The sequence below is a fragment of the Diceros bicornis genome, chromosome 35 (genome assembly GCF_020826845.1).
Source record: "Diceros bicornis minor isolate mBicDic1 chromosome 35, mDicBic1.mat.cur, whole genome shotgun sequence".
In the NCBI taxonomy this organism is placed as follows: domain Eukaryota; kingdom Metazoa; phylum Chordata; class Mammalia; order Perissodactyla; family Rhinocerotidae; genus Diceros; species Diceros bicornis.
Window position 1 is genome coordinate 29,543,256 of NC_080774.1, and position 27,572 is coordinate 29,570,827.

Consider the following 27,572-nt stretch of genomic DNA (forward strand, 5'->3'; position numbering starts at 1 on the left):
CAGCATGTTCCCCACATTACCTCTCCACAATTATCCTCATTACACCTCACCATGAACTGGTTTCCCAGCCCTTCCTTCCTTTTGTCCTCCAGCCCCGGCACTGGCAGTCACGTCTGTCCCCACCTGCTCCAGCCCTCACCAGAGGTGCACCCTCCCCCAATTCCTGTAGCCTCTCTGCCTGAGACTGACTCTGGTTCCTTGTCCCCACTCTGTTGGGTCTGCCTGGGAGGAGTCCCATATCTGGTTCTCCAAACACCACTCCCTGGAAGCCCCAGCTAGCTGCCCGACCCTTCTAACCCCCAGACCACACTCTCTGAAATCTGCCAGAGCAAGGGAGTAGTGGGTAGCTGAAGAGTTGGTCCTACTGAATCCATGGGGGTGGGGGGCGGACGTTGCTCAAACCCAGCCCACTTGACCTGCCACTGAGAACATTACCCCATGCCTCCATTGGCCTAGCCGTGGTAGGCAGGGTACGAAATCTACATTTTGCACCTATGTTTTTAAAAAATTTTACTTTATATTTATTAATATATTAACATATAATTTATATTTGTAAATTATTACATATGATTTATATTTATGTATTAATATTCCCTATATTTAACTCCTTTTTCATCCTGCCTTCTCTACAAAAATTCCAGCTCATTCAGTTTTGCTTAGAAGAGCTAGGAGAAGGGGTTCCTTCCTTCTGTAGGGTAAACACAGACTCTCCCATGGACCAGCTGAAGAAATGAAGGGGATCTTGGCGTGGGCCCAGGAATGGGGGGTGGGTGGGGGGGCGTGGGGGTGGGGGTCTTAAACTGAGGGCAGCAGTCACTCTTCCAGGAACCTTGGAAATTCTGTGTGTCCTTTCACGAGGGCGTGTGTGGGCGGTAATTCTTTGTCCTCCTGCAATGACCACTTGTGGGGTCTCCTGCCCCCATCCTCCCCCTGCTGCCATATGCTCCCCCTAGATGGCCAGTCCAACCTGCATCTGCTGCCAGCTGGCTTCTGCCCACCCAGGAAAGCCAAACTCCTTGGTCCAGCCATGGTCACGCCAGCCCAGCCCAGAGCCGCCAGTGTCACCCTCTTCACCGCCGTCCATGTGCCCAGCTGAATCTCACAATTCTCCACCCTGCCCTCTCCACCCTTCCGTCTCTGCTGCTTGGTAACCTCGCGATACTTTCTTTAAGACCCACTCACAAGTCCTAAATCCCCCAGAAGGCAGAAGTACCCCCTCCCTCCTAGAGCTTCCCGGCCACTTCCTTTCGGGGACCCATCACGTGGTCCACACCACGTGCTCTTGCAGGAGTCCGGTTACACGTCTGCCCCTGACAGATCCGGGGCTTAAAGCTTCTCCCCAGCCCAGGACACTGACCTCAGCGCCAGTAAGAGGCCGCTGACGGAACAGCCCGCACAGGCGTTTGCTCAGCTGACGTCGGCAAGGCCTTTCACAGGGACCAGCCCTGTCCCTTCCACACCCTGCGCGGCTGGTGGTGAGACCGCACTTCACAGACGGACACGTGGGGCTCAGGCGGTGAGAGCTATGGCAGCGTGGCCTCCCCGCTCATCAGGGGCTCCCTCCTGCCCCGCGGCCGCCCCTCCACAGTCGCTCAGGCCGTCAGCCGCGCAGCTTCCCGCCGACGCCGCACCAGACCGTCAGCCGCTGCTCTGCCGCCGCCATCACTTCCCGCCCAAAGTGAAGACCAATCAAGAGAGCAATTTTGCCGGTCAAGAAAATGGCCAATCGCGATTGGATCCCGGCCGGGGGCCACCCCTGTTGGAGCCAATGGCAGTCGCGCAGGCGGCCAGCCAATCAGGATGCGGCGGGCGCACAGGCTGGAGCGTGGCGTTTGACCGAGAGGAGGTGGGAGGGCGGCGTGCAGCCTGATGGCGATCCCCGGGGTTGTGCGGGCGGCGGGGTTGGAGCGGCTGGGGAGCGGGCGGTGGACGACAGGCCCGGGTTGGGGGTCAGCAGGGCGCAAGGGTGTTGCCTCTGACCGGCAACCCAGGGTCGTGTCCACACCCTGCGGGTCAGGGGTGGGCGCCAGGCACAGTGCTCAAGTGTGGTCACCCTCTGCCCTCGCCCTTCCAGACTCTTCCTTACCCCAGGTGTTGCACTTGAACTCTCTCCTGTGTGTCTCTGCTGTGCTGTGGGCTCAGGAGGGCACTTAAAAAAATAGGCAATATTTACAACGTCTTGAAGTAAGTATGATCGAAAACGGTATATGCAGAAAAATCTTGCTTTCTCCATTCTTTTTTTTTCTGGTTGTTTATACTTATAATTTTTTTTAAAGCAAAACCAAGCAAACAGGAATAGATGTGCTTATATCCCCTCTTTCTTGCACCAAAGGTAGCAGACAGTACACACTCTTGCACCTGTTTTTTGATTGTACGAAGAGTCCAGCTCCCTCCGTCTCAGCATACAAGGATCTGCATTGTCCTCTACCCCGCACAGTGATCCAGAGTGTGGCTGTAGGTTGTTCAGCCTGTTCTGTACCGCTGGAGACTGGGATGTTTTCCGGTCTTTACACATAAAGCTGCAATGAGTAATCTGTGCCTGTGCCGTTTCTTGCTGGTGTAGGTGTGTAGGGGATGCCGGAAGTGGACGGCTGTGAGTCTGTAGATATTGTCAGATTCCCTTCCGCCAGCAATATATGAGAATGCCTGTTTCCCCACAGCAGGGTGGGCTTCTGCCTTTAATCTGTTCATTTTTATATCCTCAGCTCATAGATAGCTACTGGATAATTGCTGAATCAATACATTAATAGTTTACACATCAATGGAACCCAACCAATGCCTCTGTCATTGTGCACTTCTAAAACAAGTGGTGCCCAAGAGACAGCCTTATGTGGAGAGAGCCCAGAATGTCCCTGGGATAGGACTTTACATGGTCCAGGTCAAGGTTCACTTGCTCCCAGGTAGTGAGGCTGATGGCTAGTCATCTCAGCCTCAGTGTCCCCTCCTGACCATTGTAGTAGCTTCCAAACTTTACAAAAAGTGTGTAACTATATAATAACTCACACTAACGTCTGCATTCTCCTTTTGTACAAGTTGGTTTTGAGGCTTCTCTTATTGGTCATTGCACAGCGTGAAATCAAGCCGCTCAGAAAAATGTTTTTTAGAGGTGAAGTATTCCAAATGTAAATGAAAAAAGTGTCTTCTATTAACTGTCAGGTAAAAGGAAACTTCAGAATTAGAAAAAGTTTGTGCATGTCATCATTTTTAGGGGCTGTTATTTTTAGCAAAGCGTTTGTCTTAAAAAGAAAAATACCGTGATTAATACTTTCAGAAGAGATAATCAGCCATTGTGTGCTCATATAATAGGGTCTTCTCAAGTTGAAAGGCCTAAATGTGATCTTAAGAGTTCCTAGTACTTAGCTGAACCAACTAAATTGAGAAACTTCAGGTGAAGGGGAGGTGATGAGGAGTTGGTGTGAATTTAACCTAAAAGAACTTACACTGATCTTCTCTGAAACAATGTTGGCCATTCCAGGCACTTGCCCTTTGTGTTAGAAGGGTTGTGTCTCAAGATGAATTTAATGGAAATCCCAGCTGCAGAAATTTTGATTAAAATCCTCCTTTATGCATCAGAGCCTCATCACAAAGTCGAGAACCTTTTGGAGAATTCGTCCCTACCTCAAAGGGTAATTCCTCTTCTGGCTCAGCATTGCAGTTTGGTTGGGACCAGAATTAGCCTATCAGCTGTGAATTAGCCCCTTATCTTTCACTTACTAAGGAGGAGACCAGAAGCAGAGTTTCTCGGCTTCCAGACCATCACTCTTATGAGCTAGGAGATTACAGTGCTGGGTTAGGAAATCAGAAAGAACTTGAAGTAGTTTGAGATTTCTGAACTGTAACGTGATCATAATTACATGATGGGAAAAGAATACCCATGCTTAAAATTCTCTGGGTCCTGATGTGGCCGTTTTGACTGCCTAGTTCATTTTGATTCTGGTTCTCTCTCCTTGAGTGAGCTCCAATAGCAGGAATAAGGACACTGTCTGTTTTATCTATGTTGTCGAATTTATTGGTGCAGAGTCTTTCATAATATCCGTTTACCCTTTCAATATTTTAGTATCAGTAGTGACATCTTTTTTGTTCCTGATATTGGTAACGTGTGTCTTCTCTTTCTCTGAATCAACTTGGCTAGGGTTTATCAAAGTGATTTTCAGCTCAAAGAACTAGGTTTTGGTTTCATTTAGTTGTCTCTTTTTTAAATTTATTTTTATTTTATTTATTTATTTATTTATTTTTGGTAAGGAAGATTGGCCCTGAGCTAACATCTGTTGCCAATCTTCCTCTTTTTGCTTAAGGAAGATTGTCGCTGAGCTAACATGTTTGCCAATCTCCCTCTATTTTGTATGTTGGACACTGCCACAGCATGACCTGATGAGCGGTGTGTAGGTCTGCATCGGGGATCTGAACCTGAGAACCCTGGGCCGCCAAAGTGGAGCACATGAACTTAATCATTATGCCACTAGGCTGGCCCTGAGTTTTCTCTTTTTTTTTCTGTTTTCTGTTTAGTTTATTTCTGCTCTTTATTATTTCCCTTTTTCCTGCATAATTTGGATATTTGCTCTTTTTCTAGTTTCTTAAGGTGAAAGCTTAGGTCATTGGTTTTGAAACTTTTGAAAGACTTTCTGTGTCTGTGTTAATGAGGGTGACTGGTCTGTAGGTTCCTTGTACTGTCGTTGGTTTTGGTGCCAGCGTGATGCCGGCCTCATAGAGTGAGTTGGGAAGCATTCCTTTCTCTTCTGTTTTCTGGAAGAGTTTTATAGGTCATTGATTTTAGACCTTTCTAGCTTTTTCTGATATGAGTGATTTATATGTGTTTCCCTCTAAGCACCGTTTTAGCTGTGTCGCACAAAATTTTTTATGTTTTCATTTTCATTCCTGTCAAAATACTTTCTAATTTCCCTTGTTATTAGTTTCCAAATATTTGGGGTGTTTTTCAGATATCTTTGTGTCACTGATTTCTAATTTAATTCCAACATTCAGAAAACATATTTTATAGTATTTGAATTTTTTTGTTAAGACCTTTATTAACAGGTGCTGGCAGTTTGTCGAGTTTTTTGAAAATATCAAGTTGTAAACTTTTATCACAAATTAAAAATGAGGTTCTTAAAAATTTAACTTGACCAGATATGAAACAATTTAAAAACCTTTAAAGGTGTGTTGAGAAAAACTAGACTTTAAAAAAACAAAACAAAACACATTTGTCATGACCAAATAGACATCTTTAGATAGAATAATGAAAGTCCCATGCTGCATAGATAAGCAGATAGTTATCTGGTCAAGAGGGAAAAAGCAAGCACTTAAGATCTTCAGCTCTGATCTTTTGTTCATTTCTTATTGCTGGAATTTCATATTTGTTTCTTCTTGTTGGATGACTAAAGCAGATGGTAGAGGGATGGTGAACGTGCATTTCCTCAGCCCGCCCGGCTCAACCTCGGGAGGGGAGGAGTTCTCAGCTGGTGGATCAGCTGCTCGTGTCTCTCTGCCATCGTGTGATTTAGGGTTTTCTTGGCATCTGTGTTGGTCATTGAAGGCGCGGCGGTGCTGATGTTGAGGTGGCTGCTTACGTTAGGTCTCAGCTCCTTGACTGTCCTGATCTTCATGGCCGTCCTTTCTGGGCTGTCTGTGGCCAGGAGAGCCCCTGTGGAATTGTGGTCTACACCCTGATACAGCTTCTGTCTCACTGGTCTCCCTTGTTCTCCTGCACGCTGGTTGTCAGTCCCCTCCATCACTCCTACCTGCACAGGAGGGCTGGAACATTCTGTTGTCACCCATAGGGTCTCTGCATGTAGTAAGGTGGGGACTGTGGCCTGCGGTCGGGCCGACGCTGTGGGGCCTGGCCTTCAGGAGCACTCTCTGATCCCTGGTTCTTTCCCTGCTGTCACTATTCTGCTAATTCTGCTGGTGGTTGTGTGGAGGACCCCTGCGACATGGAGAGCGTCTGTGAGGGTCCTGATCTGCTGAATGTCTACTATCTTGCACTGCAGTTCCCCCAGGGCCTGTCACACTTGCTGCCTCTGCACCCTTTCTCCTTCCACAGCGTCAGACTGCATAGTCTTCCTGTCTCCTGCACTGCGAAGGTCCTCGCTGGGGTTCTTCCTCTTTGTGGCGGTCTGTGTACACGTACATCTTCCTTGCTGTCCTTCCTGTTGGTGAAACCATATCTATTTCTTACATGGAACCATTTTACTGTTCCCCAACCTTTGTTACGCTTACGCTCTTGTGCCTGCGCCCTGTCCGTGGTGCTGGGCTTGGTGTCGGCAGCACTGGGGGCAGGGACAGCTGAGGGTCTTGGCTCAGGGTGTGGTGATGGTGACTGGGTTGGCTCGCCACTCAAGGGTGCAGTGACAGAGCCTGGAGCTGGAGGTGACAGCAGGGCTCTCAGGGCTCTCGGGGCCCCCCTCTTCCCTCCCACCACTGATCAAACTCTTATTTGGATTATGTGAGATTTGTTGAGACTTGTCTTAGGTTGGTGGAGAATGTGGTCTCTTTTGGCAGATGTCCCCTGTGCACGTGAGAAGAACGTGTATTCTGCTATGTTGGGGGAGTGTTCTATGGTGTCAGTCAGGTCAGTGTGGTTGACAGTGCTGGCCAGGTCCTCTGTGTCCTTACTGATTTCTGTCTGGTTGTTCACTCAGTTATCAAGAGAGTGTTGAATCTTTGATTGTGGATCGCCTATTTCTCCTTTCAGTTCTGTCGGTTTTTCTTTGTATATTTTGAAGCTCTGTGTCTAGAAGCTATGACTCTAACGATACATAACCATCAAGGACTGTTCCGCCTTCCTGGTGAATTGGCCCCTTTATTATTATGAAATAATCCTCTTTCCCTGGTAAAATTCTTTGCTTTGAAAGCAACACTGTTGGTCCTGGCCCGCGCTCTCCCCCGTCTGGACCTAGACAACATGTGAGTGCATGCCTCCCTGCAGGCAAGGTGCTGTCTGGTGGGGCCTGTCCCCCACCCCCAACTAGCACCCTGCTGGGCATCAGAGAAGGCTAGAACTGAGAGACCTGCTAGTCTACCCCCCAGACGTGGGTTTGAGCCCACTCTGGCACTCTTGGAGAAGAAAGAGATGAGTGGCAGAGTGGCAGAGGCTCACCACCTGGTCTCCGAGTGCTGCAGCAACGTCACGGTTGCCCCCTCTGTGTGCCTGTGTGCCCCCCACCCCCCAACCCCAGCTGCCCGGCCTCATCCAGAGCGGAGTTTCCTCCAAACCTGCTTGGAGGAAGCCTCATGGGGCCAGTCCATCCATCCCAGCCTCCCCTCTCCCAGACCAAGGCCAGTCTCCCGACTCATAAAGTGCTGCTGTCAGCAGAAAACAAACACCAGGAAAAAAAACCCTCACTATTCCCATAGCCACTCTCGCTTTCCTTTGGTGTAGCCTTAGCATGCTGTGTCTTTCTCCATCTTTACTTTTTACCCTGTCTCTGGGCCTCTTGTAGTTAGCATAGGTGAGGTCTTGGTTTTTTCTCCATCTGACAATCTGCATTTTATTAGGTAATTCCATTTAATTTGTAAGGACGTCAATGTGACTATTGGCGTGGTTGGGTTTAAATCCACCAGGTTGCTATTTGTTTTCCATTTATCCCATTTGTTTGTTCCTGTTTCCTCCTCTTTTCTGCCTTCTTTTGGGCTAATTATTGGTATGATTCCACTTGATCCCTGTATTAGCTTCTTGGCTCTTCCACTTCACTTTGTTTTTCGTGGTTGCTGTGAGGATGACCGCCTACATCTTCTGTTCATGCCAGTCCACCTTCAGTGACGCTGTGCCGCCTCACGACGGCCCCTTCCGTTTCCCCTTCTTGGCCTCGGTGATGTTGTTGGTCATATTTTACTTTTATCTGAGTTATGAACCCCACAATAAATCATTCTTTTGCTTTAACATTCAATTATATTTTTTAATGTGGTACAGGTGTTTGCTGTTTGCCCACAGTGAGCAGCTGAGGTGATCGTCATTCCTGTGTGTGGTCCCAGTTATCCGTCTAGTGCTGTTCTCCTGCTGCCTGGAGGGATTCCCTTTCACACCTCTTGTGGTAGTGACCTGCCAATGATTAATTCTCTCAGTGTTTGAATGTCTGAGAAAGTCTATTTTTTTTACATTTTTATTGACGTATAATGTACATAAAAATAAAGTACTCTTTTAAAGTGTATTATTTGATAAGGTTTAACATTTATTACCATATTGATAACCCATGAAACTATCACCAAAATCAAGATAATGAGCATATCCATCACCCCCAAGTTCCCTTGTGCCCCTTTGTGAGCCCTCCCTCCTGCCCCCCATCTCTTCCTCCCCACTAATCTACTTTTCTGTATTTTCTAGTATTTTATGTAAATGGGACCACTGAGTTCACTTTTTGTTTTTCAGATTCTTTCACATGCTATGATTATTTTGAGATTCATCCATGTTGTTGCATGTGTCAACATGGTTCCTTTTATTGCTGAGTATCACCTTTTTTTGTGTAAAATATACATAACACAAAATTCACCATTTTAACCATTTCTAAGTGTATAATTCAGTAGTATTAAGTACATTCACATGTTGTATAACCAGCACCACTGTCTGTTTCCAGAACTTTTGCATCATCCTCAAATCTTTTCTTCTGTAGTATAGAATCTGCTGTTAATACCATCCAGTGTGTGTTTAACTTCAGACATTATCTTTTTCTATCATTAGCAGTTTGATTTAGGTCTTTTTAATATCAAACATGTTTCTCTTATCATGCCAATTTTTTCCTCTACCTTCCTGAGCCTATGGATATAGAATAGTTTATTTTAATGTCCTGTCTACTAATTCTATCATTGATGCCATTTCTGGGTCTGCTTTTATTGATTGCTTTTTTTCTTCCTATGGTCATATTTTTCGGATTTTTTTTTTCTGGTATACCAGAAAAGTTTAGATTGGATACCAGACATTATGAGTTTTACATGATTGGGTGCTAGATTTTCTTGGTATTCCTTTAACTATTTGTGGGCTTTTTTCTGGGATGCTATTAATATACCTGCAAACAGTTGGATCGTTTGAGGCTTGCTTTTCAGCTTTCACAGGTGGGTTCAGAACAGCCGTTAGTGTAGCCTCATTTGGCCCCACTTCTGAGGACTCCATCAGTGCTCTGTGAGGGGGAGGTTTTTCCGCCATGGCAGCTGGGAGCTCAGGAGCCCCTCACACACGTGTGCTGAGCAGCACTCAGCTGTGGACTCCACGGGACTCCCCGCTGGTCTCCACAGGGCTCTTTCCGTGCAGCTCTCTCCCTGCCTGTATCAGCACCATGGTTTCTAGCTGCCTTGGCCTCCATGAACCCCGAGTTCTCTCTTCTCCACTCAGGGGATCCCTCCAGAGCGAGGAGGGTTTTTCCTCCCTCTGCTGCAGCCTGGAAACCCCCAGCAGTCTCCTGGGGTGGGAACACAGCTGACTTTGTTTCTTTGCTCTGAGCAATCATTGTCTCTGCTGCCTGTTGTCCAGTGACCAAAAACTGTTTTTTTTTGGCAGTTTTGTGGTTTTATTAACAAAAATACAATGTGCACACGAGCTGTCTATTCATTTTCTTCGCTGCGCAGCCTGGCATTGGGGTTGACTCTGATGGCCAGCTGGGCTGCTCTTTCCACAATGGCTTTGCGGTTCTTGGAGGAGACGTTGTGAGCAATCTCAGCACAGTAAGATTTGTTGCACATCAGCAGCACTTCCAGCTCCTTGACGTTGTGGACTAGGAACTTCCGGAAGCCGCTGGGCAGCATGTGCTTTGTTTTCTTGTTGCTCCCATAACCAATTTGGGGCATCAAGATCTGGCCCTTGAATCTTCTGCGCACCCTATTGTCAATGCCTCTGGGTTTCTGCCAGTTACGCTTAGTTTTGACATATCGGTCTGACTGGTGCCGAATGAACTTTTTGGTCCTCTTTTTGACGATCTTGGGCTTCACAAGGGGTCTGAGGGCAGCCATGACGCCGAATGGAGACCGCGGCTGCCGCGGAGCCAGCGCGAGAAAGAGAGCCAAAAACTGTTATTTCATATATTTTGTCTGATTTTCTAAGTCATTGCTTACAACAGGGTGGTAAATGCATCCTTAGGTGGAGGCAAAATTTCTCGACTGCTTATTTTATATTAATTTTTAACATTACCTACTGAGTGGTTGGAAGACGAGTTTATAACGGCCGTACTCCTATTCATAGCTCAATGTGTCTCTATCCATGTTGGATGGGCAGGTGTTCAGATGTGAAATGATCATTGGCAGGTCATGGGATGGAATGTCTGAGAAAACCTCCAGACACCAAAATATATTACAAATATTAATTTATGATATCAGGTCTCATTAGCATGTCATACAGTGACGATTGCCTTGAAGACGCAGTCTCACCTTTATGTTCTGGTTCCCAGTGCGAGTGCATCTCTGTCCACGTGGGGCAGGCGGGGGTCCAGATCGGCAATGCCTGCTGGGAATTGTACTGCCTTGAACATGGAATTCAGCCTGATGGTCAGACGCCAAGTGACAAAACCATCGGTGGTGGGGACGACTCATTCAACACGTTCTACAGCGAGACTGGGGCTGGCAAGCATGTGCCCAGAACAGTGTTTGTGGACCTGGAGCCCACCGTGGTCGGTAGGTACTTGGGCACTCAGGGTGGCTGTCCTGGGATGGTGGGAGAGCCTCGCTAAAGCCCCATGTGTGCTCCTTTGAATCCTCTACAGAAAGGACGGACATACAAGCATATGCCCGTGGCCACGTTAGGTGAGAAACTGGGAGGTTAGTGCTTGAACTGTCTGTGGGACTCAGGCTCCTAATTTAGAAAAACCTACTGTAAGGTGGGCCAGCAGGACGATGGGCTGGGGATAGATTCACTCGTGGCCACCTCAGCCCCGGTCAGGTGGTTGTGTAGACCCTGTCTGCAGGGTGCTCGGGAACTGGACCTTCCTTATTGCTGTGCACTCTCTCAGGCTGGTGCACGAGTCTTGACCTGCATCTTAGACATAGAAAGGTAAGCATAGGATATTCATTGGGTTCCTCCAGATTAGGAGTCAGAAGTAGTTTCCAAGGAGAGCTGTAAAGAGAGCACCTTTCAGTGGCCACCCAGGAGATGACAGAATGTCACCCTAAAGACTGTGAGACCCAGGCCACATAGGGTGCCCTCATGGGACTGCCCAGCAAAAGTCACTCTGACCTGATGACCGTCTAGTATATAAGGGGGTTTTAAATTACACCCTTGGCTGTAGCTACGGGTATGAAAAAACATCCACGTGTAGAATTGCCTCTGTGCGGGTGTGAGGGCTCTACTCCCTTCCTTGGGAACCGGTTACGCTGGCATTTGTACCACGAGCTGACTCTTCTCTCATAGAGCCATAGGTTGCAGTTCTAGTCTGTGTATTACACAGAGACATTTCCTATGAGACACGGATGCTGTTGACCTACAAGGAACAGCATGTGCTTGGGAGAATGGAACAGTCCTGAATCTGTCCACCCTGGTGAGTTAACAATAGGCCTTAAAGACTCGCGGCCCCTGTGTCCTCTGTAGATGAAGTGCGCACAGGGACCTACAGGCAGCTCTTCCACCCGGAGCAGCTGATCACTGGGAAGGAAGACGCAGCCAATAATTACGCCAGAGGCCACTACACCATCGGCAAGGAGATCGTTGACCTGGTCCTGGACCACATCCGCAAACCGGTAAGAAGAGCGCCGAGAAGGCTTCCTGTGGACATTGTCCTGGACAGGAGGGTAGGCGTTGGATTGTGACCAGGAGGACATTTTGGCAAAACTGAGGCCAGAATCACGAGTCCACAGTCTAACTCTCCAGTGTGGCTGCGGTGCACCATACATCTTTAACGTCTGCTCTGCTCTGCCTCTAGGTGTAATGCATGTTCGCTGTGGAGGATGTGAGTCGTATGATCTTGCAGAGGAAGAGAAGTGACTGTGGCTGGTTGGAGGTGGGCGGTGTGGCTTCTGCAGGTGTTGGCTCGCGTTCTCTGCTCTCTCTCAGGCGGATCTGTGCACGGGGCTGCAGGGCTTCCTCATCTTCCACAGCTTTGGGGGCGGCACCGGCTCTGGCTTTGCGTCTCTGCTCATGGAGCGCCTCTCAGTGGACTATGGCAAGAAGTCCAAGCTTGAATTTGCCATTTACCCAGCCCCCCAGGTTTCCACGGCCGTGGTGGAGCCCTACAACTCCATCCTGACCACCCACACGACCCTGGAACATTCTGACTGTGCCTTCATGGTGGACAACGAAGCCATCTATGACATATGTTGGCGCAGCCTGGATATCGAGCGGTCTACGTACACCAACCTCCACCATCTGATCGGGCAGATCGTGTCCTCCATCACGGCCTCCCTGCGATGTGACGGGGCCCTGAACGTGGACTTGACGGAATTCCAGACCAACCTGGTCCCGTACCCCCGCATCCACTTCCCCCTGGCCACCTACGCCCTGGTCATCTCAGCTGAGAAGGCCTACCACGAGCAGCTGTCTGTGGCCGAGATCACCAATGCCTGCTTCGAGCCGGCCAACCAGATGGTCAAGTGTGACCCTCGCCACAGCAAGTACATGGCCTGCTGCATGTTGTACGGGGGGGACGTGGTCCCGAAAGATGTCAACGAAGCCATCGCCACCAATAAGACCAAGTGCACTATCTAGTCTGTGGATTGGTGCCCGACTGGATTTAATGTAGGTCTGGGTGATGTGGAGGGGGTCTACCTGTTAGCAAGCAGTAGACTCTGCCATAGAACATGGCCCTTTGCAGAGAATTCCCCTGTTCCCTGGTAGCTCTGCTCTTGGTCAGAAATTAGGGAACCAGAGTGATCATTTATTCAGTGGCATCTTTTGAACTTCCTTCCTGAGTCATCACACTATAGATCTGTGGTGAGAGTTTTTGTTTAACAGAATAGAGAATTTTTTGAAGGATTTTTGTTCCCTTTTTTGGGTGGTAGAATAAGTGTAGGAAATGTAGGTTAGACTGAAATTGTAGGCGTTTTCAGGGCATTTTGGAAAATCGTGTGGATATTTGAAATTGGGAAATTACTATAAACTGATTTCTGTTACGAAATCTTACATCATTCCATAGTATATAGAAACTACATCCAATTTAAATGTTCTGTGCACTGTTCACTTAAAGAAAAACTATCTCAATCTTTTTGTGAAGAAAATGGCAACATCTTTATTTCTCTCTTGGGAAGCCTAGAAATTATGGCCTGAGTTTGCCTCAGACCACAGTGCGTCCCCACCTTCCACTGGATACGGGACAGAAACCTTGCTGTCACTCTCCAGCTTTGGCCAAGCCTTGGTCACTGAACCCTGTGGATTCTCTCCCTCGGGACTGTGCTTCCCTGAGCCTGTTCAGGCCTCCTCTGCTAGCTCAGACCCTCACTGCTTCGGCTGGGCCTGCTGCGGTGGGTTCTGAACTAGGCCTTCCTCCTCTGGTCCTCCTCCTCTAGCTCAGGGGTCAGCGTGGTGGGTGGACCAGCCACCTGGTCCTGTAAATAAGTTATGCGTGAACACAGCCACACCTGCTCATTGGCATGTTGTTGTGGCTGCTTTTGCTGCAAAGACAGAACTGAGGAGCTGTAACAGACAGCGTGGCCCACCCAGCCTAGACTATGTAGTGTCTGGCCCTTTACAGACAAGGTTTGCTGACCCTGCGTGCTGCTGCCAAAACCTCGGGTCACGTTGTCCCTTGGATCTGAAACTTGGAATGCCCCTCTTTGGTCCCAGCCCTAGAATGTCACCCCCTTCCTCCTACTGAGCACACACACAGACCACCTCCTGGTACAGTGGTGGCAGCAGTCCCAGGACCTCTGACAGTGTGCCTGTCACCCTGCTCTGCACAGGCTGGCTCGTTTGGTGGGAAAGCAGGGGGCGTGACCTTCCCTCCACACCACAGTTGTGTCCTCTGAATCTGTCTGGGTGGAAAAGGTTTTAGCCACAGAAATTAATCCCCATCTTGTTGAAGCCTGTGAAGAAAATAATGTATGAAGAATCCAAAGCAGTATCGTTTTCAGAAAGAAGACAGTCCTGTCACCTGGGCACCTATCACATGTCACGGCTGCTGGGACACAGCCCTTCAGGCAGCTTGGGACCCAGCCAGGGTGGCCAACTCTGGGGCTCCTCTTTTCCTGTTTTCCTTGTCTGGAAACCAGCACCCTGCTCTCCTGGCTCCCTGCCTGGCACCAAGAAGGGCTCAGAGCCTGCAGGGTGAACCGTGCCTTCTCCCAGGTCACCAGAGGGGACCTGTGTGTCTTCTGTTTCCATGAAAGCAGCCACCATTTCCATTTGATGGAAAGCACAGAGTGCTTTCTTCCCCTTCTCTGGCAGGTGGGCATCAACTACCAGCCCCCCACCATCGTCCCTGGGGGCGACCTGGCCAAGGTGCAGCGGGCCGTGTGCATGCTTAGTAACACCACCGCCATCGCCGAGGCCTGGGCCCGCCTGGACCATAAGTTCGACCTCATGTACGCAAAGCGAGCCTTTGTGCACTGGTACGTGGGGGAAGGCATGGAGGAGGGAGAGTTCTCTGAGGCCCGCGAGGACCTGGCGGCTCTGGAGAAGGATTACGAGGAGGTGGGCGTGGATTCCGTGGAAGCAGAGGCCGAAGAAGGGGAAGAGTACTGAGTGGGCGCGTGTGGCTGGCGGCCAGCCCTGTGTATCCTCCCCACTATAACGTCACAGGTGTGCTCACCTATTAAAGTTTCTGTGTTAAACCTCTGTCTGTCGTGGTGCTCGGTGGGGACACACTCATCTGCCCACAACAGTGGGGGGACCCCCGACCTGACAGGCCGCGTGGGGGGCTGGTCCGGGCCGCACAGCGCTGCGCTGCTGGGGCGGGTGGAGCACCAGCTACATCGGTGAGGAGCCACTGCTCACGTGACATGACCCGGGGCGAGAGTCAGAATTTCCCACCCAAGGTTTCAAAGCATGAAGATTTACTAAATCCTAGGAAAACTGAGTGAGGTTTTTCCATTGAATTTGCCATTTTTCAGGCTTCTCCATTGATGGGACATGTGGACTAAAGCATAAAAGCTTAGAACTGGAGTTTCAAAATCTGAGGTCCATGGAAGGGGGGTCCACAAAATCCCTGAAACTGTGGGTCACATGTGTAAGGTCAGGACATTTTTGGGGGGAAAGGGGTTTTTGAAGTAGCTGCCCCGGGCTCAGGGGGGTGACAGCATCAGCGAGACCGAGAGGACCCCCTTGGGACAAAACGTGCCTGGGAACAGGCTCGCCCACCGGGTCACAGTCCCTCCCCATTGGGCCTGCCCCAGCCAGGGCTCTCCTTCGCTCTGGCCTAGCAGAGTCCGCCCTGCAGGCTCTGACCAGGGCAGGTGTGCCTTGCCTAACCCCCAGCCTCCATCCTGGTTCTTGCTCAAATAGCCTGCAACGGGGAATTGTGAGTTCTTGGAGAAAAGACATAAGGAAGTTTCTTAGGGGCCCATTAGGTCACTTCTGTGTGTCACCATTTGTCACCTTGAGCAAGCGGAGGCATCTGCATTTGAGACTCCGCAGACCCTGGCTCCTCCAGAAGGACATCAGACTCATGTTCATGCTAATTGAATTCTCCCCGGGATTCCTGCAGGGATGGGACGGCCCCTCTTAGAATTTCTGGGAAGTTCTTCCTCAGATGGCAGGGGTCTTTGCTTCCCTGGTCGGTGGGGAGGGTTACAGTGATGCCATGCTTGGAGCTCAGGTTTTCCCAGCCTCACCTCCCTGGGCTTCACAATCAAGTCTTACATACACTTGATGTGACAAAGATGTAATAACAGGTAACCCAGAGCCGAGGGGGAGCAGACAGGAGCGTGTGGTGGGGTGAAGCTGGGCCAACGCAGCCTACCAGTGACTCACAAAGACAGACACAGAGAGAACCGTCACCCCCCATTTCCTTTGGTAGAAAAGCCACTATTCTGGTCCCCACTGCAAGGATCCTGTCTCCCAGGAGAGCATGAGCCCACCACCCTGCAGTGTCTCCCAACATACTAGTGCCCCCCTGAGGCCACAGCCCACCCCAGGCTAGGCGCCGGGCAGTAGTAGGTCTTCTGTAGCCTCTGGCCTAAACCTGGGTGCTCAGGTGCCCATGAACTCTCCACGAGGGGCACTTCCTGAAGGACTCGGAAGTACAGCTCAGGCACAGCTCACCCCCAGCAAGTGGCAGCTCTCAGACATGGGCCTGACTTTGAAGCCAGCTTTTCTTCAGCCTGCCACACCGGTGAGCTTCCTCTCCCCCTCAGTATAATGACCTGGCCCTTCTGGAAACTCAAGGATGAGAGGAAAGTAGAGAAGAGCAAATAACATTCATCTTTAAATCTGACAAGGCCCATAAACCCCAGAAATAAGAAACCAATGTAACTTTGAGCCACAGAAGGCACCGAGAAACCATCTAACGAGGAAAGCAGGCCATCATCCTGCTCTGGGCGATTCTTGGGGCCCTTCAGGAATCAACGCTCCCGGGATTAGCGGGAAGACCCATTCAGGCCTCTTCATTTTCCCCATGGAGATGGGGAGGTCGAGACTGGTCTGCAGGGCCTGGCAATGGAAAGACCTTTGTTGTTAAGCCCAGCTCAGCCACACCCTCCTGGGGGACCCAGCAAGGGACTGTTTGGAGCGGGTCACACCTGCCCCAGCTCTCTCGTGGAGGTATTAGTAGGGTGAGAGGGAATGGAGGGTGGGGCTGAGCCAAGGGTGACTGCAGGCTGGGGTGGGCCATGGTCCCAGGCCCAGTTCCTGAGGGGCCCTCTTAGGCATCAAAGACAGACAGCGATCACTGAATGTTAGAAACACTCTGGCTTTTTCTTCAACGTCAGTGCTCCTCCGATCCCCAAAACCAGCTTGTGGCCACTCAGTGTTCTGTGACCCTCTAATGAAGCAGACCCTAAAACGCACCAGCCTGTCAGCACCCAGGACTCGGGAAGCCCCTGAAGCTGAGGGGCCGGCCAGACCGGTGGGACCCACTCTGCCATTTCTCTGTGGTGTGGCCCCCGTGATCCCCACTCACCATCCTGTGCGAGCTCTCCTGGCAGAGCTGCTTGACAAGGAGGATCTATAAAAAGCCCACTGGGAACTGCTGCTCCATGCCTTCCTGCCCGTCCCCCAAAGCGGTCTTTCTCCTTCGTGGTGGGAGCGCCCCCTCGTGGGGAAATGGGCCAGTGGGGCCGCCAAGGCAAATATTATTGACTGGTCGTGAGTGTACAGTGAATGCACGTTGTGTGAGGAAGGAAAAGAACAGGGGGTCAGGGAGGACGGGGACGGAGGTTGAGAAATGAGGAGAGGAAAGAAAAGACGACAGCCCCGCTGCGGGAGCCACTGCAGCTGGGGGAGGCAGCACAGTGGGCCACCTCGAGGTCTTCAAGGCCAGCAGGCAGGGTGGTGGCCAGCACTGCTGCCCTCTCTGGCCGGGCTCACAGCAGGGGTTTAATCAGTGCTTCCAGAACACGTTACAGACACGACGATAGAGACTGACGTGCACCATGGACACACACACACGTGCACTTTTAACCCTGAACTGAGCCTCTGCTTCTTGGGAAGGTGCTCTCCCACATGGACGTGCCCAGTGACCCCGCCCTGCACGTGCACACACAGCCGCGACTGTGAATGTTCTGGAGCAGCGCTGTCCAATAGCAATGTGATGCGAGCCACGTGTAATTTTCTAGTGGCTACTAGAAAATTTAATACTTTTTACTTTAAGAAGTAAAAATTCCAGTACTTACAAAGTACTTTTAGTACTTTAGTACTAAATTCTAGTATTTTTTACTTTAAAAGTAAAAAGAAACTGGAAATTCATTTAAATTATACGTTGTAATTAACCCCAAATATCCAATATATGATAATTTCAGCATGGAGTCAATATGAAAGTTATTCGTGAGGTGGTCCACTCCCTCTGTGCCGATCCTCCGGCATCCAGGCATGCGCTCTGCACCTACACTCCCGGTGCGTCTCACCCGCACCAGCCCTGGGGCCTGTGGCTCCCTCACTGGACGGCGCAGCTGCGCGTGAGGCTCACGGCTTCCGCTCACCAAGTTCATCTCACACATCCTGAGGGACGTCTTTTTAAAACGTCCAGTTTCCCTAAACTTCAACAGAGAGCACTCCACTGCATTTAACTTCTCCTCAGTGACCCCCATCCTCACCATGACAAGCATTACCTCCCTGTGCTTTCAGCGTCTTCTGTTTCCCCTTTTCTGCCGGAAAAGGCAGAAATGAGTGAGCTTGACAGTGACAGTCCCCACAGGCCACCTCGATGGCCGGCGTCAGGAACCCAGAGTCAAGCCCCTGAGTGGGGTCCAGCCCACGGCCTGGAGCAACTGCACACCCCGATTCTGTGGGAAACCTAAGGCCAGTGAGTGCCCACAGCCCCAGACCCCCGTCGTCCTCATGGGCCACCACGGGCCCCACAGTGGCGTCACTCTGACAGCTGTTTATTTTCTCCACCCCAGATCCTGCCATTAATGAGGTAGCCGGAAGGTCTATGTGAACAGATGCTGTGACATGTGGCCTCAGAGAGCTGTCTTGTCTGGTGGCCTCTGCCTCTCGGCCACAGCACATTCCTGGCATGGCCCCTCATCTGCCCGCTCCCCTCCCATTCCTCCCCATCAAACCCCTCCCAGGCTGCCCTCTACCCCACCAGGCATCTCCCCAGGGCCTCCGTGTCCTGGTCTCCCGGCCGCCAGCGGCCCAGCCCAGCAGGACACAAGGCCTGAGCACTTGAGGAGAGAACGACCCTGTGGAGCCCAGCGCTCCACTCCCATCCCCGCCTGGGCTTGGGGCTTCCTTCCCACCTCCCTCAGAGCCCCCTTGGATCCTCCCACCCCCTTTATGCCAGTGCTCCCAGCGCCATTCCCACGGCACACCTCCTGACTCCCCACTCTCTCTCTCCCCACCCCCCCAGCTCAGGCCCAGCTCCCACCAGTGGCCTGGATCCAGGCTCCGCATCTGCCTCCCACCTGCCCTTCCTCTCTCAGCCCCTCCCCACCACTCCACCTGCAGGGCTGCAGGGCAAGGAGACTGCAGCTGGCACCGAGGGCCCCCCGCCTGCTGAACCCTTACTGCTCCAGCGAGGCCAGGTGCACCGGCCTCCCCCCAGTCCCTGTTACTGTCGCTTTATCTGGCCATCTCCCTCTCTGGACCAAGAGCATGTCCCTCTCGCAGTCCCACTGCACCCTCAGCACTGGAGCTGGCCTGGCACCCAGAGTCCTGAGTGAGTGGGACCCAACACCCCCTCGAGTGAGGAGGGCTGTGTTCTCCGTTTCTCCCTCCCTCTGTAAACTCACCCATCGATTCCTCAGCCCAGTCTCTAGTCCACCCACCCCTCCCCTGACCTGCCCCTCTGCCCTTCCCCACTCCTCCCTGGCCCCAGCTCCCTGGTGGCACCTGGAACTTCCAGGTGGGCGATATGGGGAGGGGCGTGAAGGAGGGTGAAGCCAGAGCACCTGTGGGATCTCAGGCCCTCCCTCACACACCCCGGGCAACGCCTGGAAGATACCGCCTGCTCAGGAACCAGGCAGAAAAGAAGAGTCACAGTCTATCCACCTGCCCATCCAGATGGCTGACAGCATCTAAGAGGCCAAGGTGTCTCCCACACCCAGGGCTTTGCTCTGCACAGCGCACCACACTACCCCTTCCCTGCCCCTTGGTCTGTTGTCCTCCTCTGGGGTGGGGGCACCTCTACAGAGTGCAAATCTCACCCAGCAGAGTTAGCCTCTGGGGGGCGGGGGTGTTGGCCCCATTCTAGAATTACTGCGGGTTGTCTCTAATAAAGCGAGCTGTGAAATCCTGTCCTTGGTCTCTAAGCTGCGTGGCAGGGATGGCCTGCAGGGTCCTGCCCTTGCAGCTCGAAGCTGCTCTGGCTTTCTGGGGGCCACAGCAGTTTCCATGGAAACAAGAGAGTGCACCAACCCCCAGAGATAAACCAATAAACAACCTGTAAAAGGAGAGAACGGGCAGCAAGAGAACCGGAGGGCACTGGGGGGCGGTGGGGGGGAGGCCGGGGAGAGAGAGGCGAGTGTGGGGCAGCTGGGCTGTGGAACAGAACCGCAGAGGCCGCAGGGCCCAGGAAAAGGAGGGTCTTGCAGGGGGGCTACAGTTCTTGGCAGAGAGGAAGGAGGCCTCTGGAGGTCAGAGTGAGACACAGAGAGAGCCGACAGAGCGTGGGTCAGTGAGGAGGCCTGCGCTCGAGTACCCGGGGCCTCATGGGACAGGGGACACGGGTACCCAAGGCCCTGGCACTCCCACCCACAGGGGCCTGGGCTGCCCCCCACCCAAACGTCAGCCCTGTCTCGGGGTATCTGTGAGAGCCCTGGTGCTTCTGGCCCAGGAGCCAGCCCAGGAGGTTCGGCTGCATGTCAGAGGGTTTCTGATAGCCACTGGGAGCAGAAGTGACACACAGGGAGGATGCAGTTGGAGCTCCACCGTGACACCTGGTCACCAGCACCTGTTCATCCCCCAGTCATGACCCTCGAGAGAGAAGAGGCTCCTCACACCCGAGCCCAGTGCTCTACCACTCAGGCCTCTGCACCCTGAGCATCTAGGGCAGCCAGGGGCTGCCACGCTGACTCCCGGCCCGCGGGAACCAGAGGAGGGAAGCTCAGCTGGCCAGACTCCTGAGCAGGACTTGGGCCGGGGTGGGGTACAGGCGAGGGGGTGGCAGGAAGGCCTCTGCCTGCCCAGCTCCCTGAGCATGTCCCTGGAGGCTGTACAAACCGTGAGAACACGAACCAAAGCAGTCTTATTACCGCATTTGTGGAGTGAAGGCAGGAGCCCAGAGGTGAGAAGAGTCTGGGGCAGCAAAAGTCCGGGATGAGGCCCATCCTACTCGGGCCTCTCTGGGGCCCCCCCTCTGAGCCCACCCGATCTGGACGTGCTCTCGCAAGGGCAGCAGCCAAGCCGAAGCTGGGGACTGGAGCCCAAGGGGGAGCCCTTGGATGGCCCAGGGGGTCCTGGGAGAAGACTGACAGAAAGGCCTGGCTCCCTAAGAACCAAGCCGGCGCCGTGCCGGGCGCTGCCCATCTCCCCGCCCCTGCCACCTGGCCGCCCGGGGCAGGGAGCACTGGGCCCGAGTCTGACCTCTCGTCTCAGGCACGCTCGATGTGGGCAGAGACACGGCCGCAGGGTCCTGGGGCTCGCTCGCCAGCCTCTGCCCGGCACACATGGACTTGAGCATCTGGAAGATGGCGAGGGGCGCCACGTTCAGCTTCAGCAGGTCCACCAGGATCCTGGAGAGAGCAGACGCAGTGCGCAGCGAGCCCTCCTCGCCCGCGCCAGGCGTGGCCGCCTCCCTCACGACCCCGACTCTACTCTGGGCGGGGGTGGAGAGGCAGGAGTGTCGGGGGTCGGCCGAGCGCACTTGAACACGTCGGGGTGGATGGCGCCGCCCGCCGCCTGCCCCAGCTCGTACAGCTCCGTCTCCTCGGCGCTCAGCCTCTTCTTCCGCAGCAGCGCGAGCTTCTGCAGGGTCGCCTCCAGACCCTGGGGCGCCCCCGGCCCGGGCCCGGAGCCCGGCACCGCCATCTGCGCGGCCCCGGGAAGGTGCGCGCCCCGCCCGCCCCCGACTCCGCCGGGCTACGCCTACGGCCGATGTCCCGGTCTCCGCTGCTGTCCCCGCCCCACCGTACGCTCCGACGGCGTTCCGACCGTTCCCTTCCCGGCAGCGCCCCCGGAGGGCAGGGACGGACCCCGGAGGGCAGGGACGGACCCCGGAGGGCAGGGACGGCTCCGTCTCCCCTCGGCCTCGGCTGAGCCTTGGGTCATCCAGCGGTGTGGGTCCCGGCCGAGCCCTCCTCCCCCTGGGGCTCGAGTTCTCCGAGCCTGAGTTTTCTCGTCTGTAGGACGGGGCCCCGAGGCTCCCTTCCCAGGCCGCTTGTGAGCCCCAGTGGGGGCTGCTCGGCTCCGGAGCAGCCGGAGGGAGGCCTTGGCACGAGCGGCGTGGACTGAGGCTGCCGCTCTCGGAAGAACCCCCGACGAGGTGGGAGCCGCTCGCGGGGGCGCGGGTGTGGAGGCGGCGGGAGGAAGGGCGCTCGGGGCCGCGCAGCGGGGAGCGGAGGGCGGGCCTGGCCGGGCGGGTCGGACCGCGGGGCGGGGAGGGAGAGCCCCCCTTTGGGCGCCTTTGGGCTCCTTCCTGCAGCCGCTGCCCTGCGGCTGCTCTGAGCGAGGAGGTGCGCGCCCCTCTTCTCCGAGGCTCCGCCCTTTGCCCGCGGGTCTGGAGGTGGCGCCGCCTTGGTCGTTCTGGAGGAGCGCGGTGTCCTCGTGACCGCCGGGCTCCGGACTTCGGCGTGGACCGAAGTCCTCCTTAAAGCTGAGGTGATCGCTGGTTAAGCGCTGAGAAGGCCCGGGGGGTGTCCAGACTGCCGAGTGGCGGAGACGCGCGTCTCCTCTCCGCCTCGCAGTCGCCTGCACGGCCTCCGCGCCCCGGCCTCTCCCAGCCGCGTCCACCGCCAGCTGCCACCCCGGCGCCCTCCCGGCGGGCGGTGGGCAGAGCTGTGCAGGAAAGCCGTCGGTGGTAGCCCGTGACTCGCCGTGCTTCCTCTCTGCCCACTCCGAGTCGGGGGCTTTTCCGTGTCTGACCGGGGTGCGGAGGGAGGAATCTGGGAGCTGGTCCTGATTTTCTGACGGCTCCCTCCAGGGCTCCCTTGGGGGAGCTGCTCACCCCTCCTTCATTCTCAGCGCAGCTAAGACAGAGGAGACGTGTCCACCTGTCTCCGTGAGAGAGTCCTGAGGAGGTCTGTGTGTTTGAGTCTTGGCTCTGCCCTTTGCCAGCTGGGTGAGGGCAAGTGACTTACCTTCTCCCGGCCTCCATTTCCTCATCTGTGCTGACCCTGCAGGCTTGTGGTGAGGATGGACTTTCTATTCTCGCTTAGCAAACTTGGCAGCTTAAAGCTACCTCCATGTATTATCTCGCAATTGTCTAGTCAGAAGCGCAGGCTTGGCTGGGTTCTCTGCTTAGGGTCTCACAAGGCTGAAGTCGAGGTGTTGGCCGCCTTTGCTCTTGTCTGGAGGCTCTCGGGAAGAATCTGCTTCCAAACTTATTCAGGTTGTTGACAGAATCCAGATCCTTGGGGTTGTAGAACTAATCCCCTTTCCTTGCTGGCTGTCAGGCAGGACTGCTCTGTATCGTATGGTCCACCGACTTGAGACTTGACTTGTGTCTGCAGAATCCCTTCAGGGCACTGCCTAGATGAGTGTATGATTGAATAACCAGGCGCGGGAATCTTGGAGGGGTATCCTTAGAATTCTGCCTACCACCGGGGACTAAATGAGAAGTATGTGGAGAGCCTTAGAACCGGGCCTGGCTCATAGCGAGTGCTGTACAAGCGATACCAAGTGTTCCCTGCCACGACCTGGCTCAGAGGCTGGCCAGTGTGGACTGCAGAACAGCACTTCTGTGAAACGTGGGCCTGGCGGAGCGGTGTGTGCTGAGTTGTACACGTGTTCTCCTGGGCACTGTGAAGCGAGGCAGTTTCTGTGGTGTGGCGGGGTGGCGAGAGGTCCTCTTTGCTTTTCCACAGCGCTCACCTGAGCCGGCCATTTCCAACTCTCCACGGGAGGCTGCCATGGCGTTCCCTCACCTGCAGCAGCCCAGCTTCCTACTGGTGAGTCCAGCTGCATGAGTGAGTGTCAGCGTGATGATGGTTCTGTAGCTGAGACCCTGGAGGGTGTTTTCCACGGGCTTCAGGAACTCTCCAGTGGTTGTTTTTGGGGCATGTGATGGAAATAACACTGGACTCTGGGTTAGAATCCTTAGGCTTGACTCTGCCTCCTCTTGGTGCAGGACCCTGGGTTGACTCAACCGCTGAGCCCTGGTTTTCTTATCTATAAGACGAGTTGATTCAAATGCCGTTTCTCTACTTCCCAGGATATGAGAAAGAGCAAGTGACAAGGATGTACATCCGAATTTTCATGTCTTGTAATTCCTTACACAAAAGTGAGGTGTTCTAACAATCATTACTGTCATCAGTGACAAATGGAGGGACACTGCTGTGCTGGGGGCCGCCAGAACTGTACTTTAAGTAGTAAATGTGATCCTGAGAAGTTACGTCTGAGGCAAATATCAGTGATGAAAGTTTCTAATTTCAGCTCCCAGAAGATACTTTTGTAACATTTATTTGAAAGGACATTCTTCCTCAGTGCACCCTCTAGAGCCAGCACATCTGACCATGGCAGCCCAGGTCTCTGCCTCTGACTGAGCCCCGTGGACTCTAGCCCTGTTTGGAGGTGGACAAAGGCCTGAGATAGCCTTGGGAAAGCCCTCTTGGTTAAAATTCTGGCATTTCCTCCTGATCTTTGTCTGTTTGCCCAGAGGCTTGTTTTCTTTGTGGAGTCAGGATACATACGTGCTTTCCCTGCACTCCGTGACCTCGGGTACATTCCCTTAGTTCTTGTCCTGAATGGTTTCTCTCCATCGCCTTCACGATTAGTGTTGGCACTGAAGCCATGTGTAATTTTTAGCCTGCCTTATTTTTGTTGTTGTTGTTTTTTTGCTGGGGAAGATTCGCCCTGAGTTAACACTCTTTCTCTATTTTGTATGTGGGAGGGTGGGAGGCTGTGGTGGTCAGCGCAGCGCTGGGGGGTGGCCCAACAACCCTGCCGTTTGCCCCTGACGCTGCCATCAGATCCGTTTGAGTATTACCTGTTCTTCTTTGCGTTGAGCCTTATCACTCAGAAGGTACAGAAGGGATGCCTCTGAGCACAGTTTGCTTTACCAAAGCCCCCCCGTGAAGGGTGCGGAGCCGCGACCCAGGGCTCTTGTTTTCACCCAGAGGAGGGGGAGCTTGGATTTGCCTGAGAGCCGGTGGTCGGCCTTTCCTTGTCTTCCATTTCTCCTTTTCCCTTCCCGCCTCTGTTCTGCGGGTCCTCCTTTCCTTCCTGCTGCAGCCTTTGCCCTTCAGGGCATCCTCACTTAGTGAGGACCACAGACGGCTGGGCTGACTTAACAGGCAGTGTGAGGTGACCTGGGCACCCCAAGTGGCCGTCAGGGAGGCTTCCCACAGAAGGTGATTGCTGAGTGTGGGGGCAGGGTGGAGGTGCCCCGGGGTTCACATGCTGGCAGGACTGAGGGGTCTAGTCAGGCCCTCTGTGGTGGGAACTTTTCTGGCATCGCCCTGGGTGCTCGTGGGCCGGTCTCGGGGACACAGTCCACGTCCCAGGCTTCCGTGTGTTATGAGTCAAGCCTGCGATTGCTGAGGTCAGCGGCCTGGGGCAGCCCCAGAGCCACACACTAATGTGAGTTTCATTTTCCAGCCACTCCCCAGGGCCCTGCACGTTCGTACTTCAGACTGTGCCTGTTTCATCCTCGTGGACAGGTACCTGTCCTGGTTCCCATCAACAGAAAGCAGTGTGCTCCCCCCACTCTCATCCAGTCCGGGGGGACACAGCCCCTCACCAGCTCCCAAGTAAGGCTCTTGGCCAGTGCCTGAGGTGGCCTGTGCCTGCTATTAGCTGTTAAGCCCTGGCCCATCTATGACACAATGGCCCAGTCAGTGGGCATTGCTTATGGGGACAATGGTGCCACTCTTTTTCCAGGGCTCCCCAATTTTTCTTATGCCTGAGATTCCCCAGCCTCAGCTGCCCTAGCACGGACTGGAGGGCGGGGTGAGGGAAGCCTCTGTGTTTTGGTTTTCAGGGGCCATCGTCACACCATCGGGTCCTGTGGTTGCATTGATGAGGCCTGGCTCTGGTGTGGGAATGGGCTGTGTTCTGCCTGGAGCAGCCCTCACCACTCGCAGCACCCAAGCCCCACATGGAGGCAGTGAGCAGGGTGGTGGGGGACACAAAGCTGAGAGCTGATTGATGGCTCTGGGCAGATGGTTCTGGAGAGAAAGGACTTGTAGGCAGGCTGCAGAAGGTCGACCTGTGGACAACTGAGAATAGTCGGCATCTGTGTGGGTTCCAGCACCAGGTCTTGGCCTGAACCGGAGGCCCTGGGGTGAAGAGCCTTTTGTGCCAGTCCGAGCAGGCTGGGCTGCAGCTGGACTGTGCAGGAGGGGAGTGTGCGGCCAGACTTGGCCCGAGAGTGAACCGGGGCCTTGCTGAGCCCTAAATATGGGGCCTCTGGGCCAACTCTCCCCAGGAGACCCTCCTGCCCCGGCAGCCGCTACCTGTGGTCCTCTGACCCCTCCTCAACCTCGCTGGCCCCTGCCTCCCTGGGAGGCTGCAGGCAGGCTCTTTCCCGCAGGTGCTGCCCACCCCACCTCTGCTGGCACGTGCCATGCCATCACCCCAAATTCCCGTGTAGACAGACGTCCCCAAGGAAAAGGAATTGACAGGAGGAGAGTGGTGGGGGGCACGGAAGTGGGGAGAGGCTGCCCAGGCCTTGATGATGCTGTGGCTGAGAAGGGGGACTTGGGGGAGCCAGGTTCACGCCCTCTCCAAGGCAGACTTCAGCTGCCAAGCAGTTTTCGGGGCCCAATTTTGTTCGCTTGTTTTAACATATAATTTCAGACTTACAGAAAAGCTGCTACACACAACATAAAGAACTGGATTTTCGAATTGTTTCGTCCTCTCTCTGTTTATCTGTGTAGGTTTCTTTCTGGGCCAGTGGAGTAAGTTAGAGATGTGATGCCCCATAATCTCTTAACATTTCAGAATGTTATTTCCTAAAAGCGAGTGCAGTCTGCTTCATAACCGCAGCACTTCTATCCAAATCAGGGCGTTAGTATTGCTACCAGGAGACCATCTAATCCTCAGACCCACTCAGGTTTCACCAGCTACCCCACTAATGTCCACTGCCCGGCTGGGACTCAGTGCAGGGTCACTTGCTGTGTGCAGTTGTCTCTCTAGTCCCCATCAGTCAGGAACAGTCCCTCAGTCTTTCCTGACCTTGAAGCCTGTAAAGTGTGCAGCCTGGGTGTGTGTTCTCGGGTGTTTCCTTGGGATTAGGCCCAGGTTGGGCGTTGTTGGAAGGAGCACTGCAGCCATGGCCCAGGGTGTCTGTAGCCCATCACTGGGGACATTAGCTTGATCACTGGGCTAAGGGGTATTGGCTAGGTTTTCCTGCTGTAAAGTTAAATAAGTACTTTGTGCCTAAATTAATTAACAAGGGGGATTTAGTGGGAAAATATACTGAGACTATGCAGTTATCACTAGTGTTTGCATCCTCAGCCAGATCAGTTATTAATAGGTTGATTGCCAAGTGATGATTTTCTGATGTCATCACTCTTGCATTTATTAGTGGACAGTCTATGGTAAAGAAGACTTTTCTCATTTATTTATTTGTGTATATCAACATGGACTTGGGGGTCATTGTGTGATCCACCAGGCTGTAATCGTTACTGCTGTCATTGATTTTGATGTCCAGGTCGCCCCTGGTTATGCCAGAAGGAGCCCCTACCTAAGGCCTGTTTCTGTGTCTTCCTCAGGACACCAGCCATGCCTTTCGCTTCCTGTGGCCTCTACCACACCAGCCTCCTGAAGTGACACATCTCTCATCAGACGTCTGTGAATGCAGACCCTGCCTCCCGTGAGATCTGGAGGTCAGAAACTATGCTCCGGGTGAGAGCCGAGGCAGCTGTTCTCTGCTTCCATTTCCAAATAAACAGCTGAGCCACCTTCCACCCCATGGGGCAGAGGCCTAAAGACTGCCCCTCATCCTGGGGGTGGTTCTAAATTGTTAGTGTTTTCC

At 53.4% G+C, this 27,572-nt stretch overlaps 2 protein-coding genes and 2 pseudogenes across 2 annotated transcripts in view; 1 reads left to right on the plus strand and 3 right to left on the minus strand.

The window, feature by feature from the left end:
- The window catches only part of LOC131398451 (cationic amino acid transporter 4-like), a 143,013-nt gene that overhangs the window by 27,922 nt on the left and 87,519 nt on the right, over positions 1 to 27,572 (minus strand). The gene's annotated exons all lie outside the window — the stretch shown is intronic.
- On the minus strand, positions 9,471 to 9,975 carry LOC131398454 (large ribosomal subunit protein eL32-like). Its single transcript, XM_058531986.1, has one exon. It carries the CDS (start codon positions 9,931 to 9,933, stop codon positions 9,529 to 9,531), a length of 405 nt encoding a protein of 134 aa, XP_058387969.1. The 5' UTR covers positions 9,934 to 9,975; the 3' UTR covers positions 9,471 to 9,528.
- LOC131398453 (tubulin alpha-3 chain-like) lies at positions 11,731 to 14,680 on the plus strand (annotated as a pseudogene).
- On the minus strand, positions 15,124 to 21,466 carry LOC131398027 (mitotic-spindle organizing protein 2B-like; annotated as a pseudogene).

Coding starts and splice junctions, on each gene's coding strand:
- LOC131398454 (XM_058531986.1), bottom strand. CDS start 9,933: ATGGCTGCCCTCAGACCCCTTGTGAAGCCCAAGATCGTCAAAAAGAGG.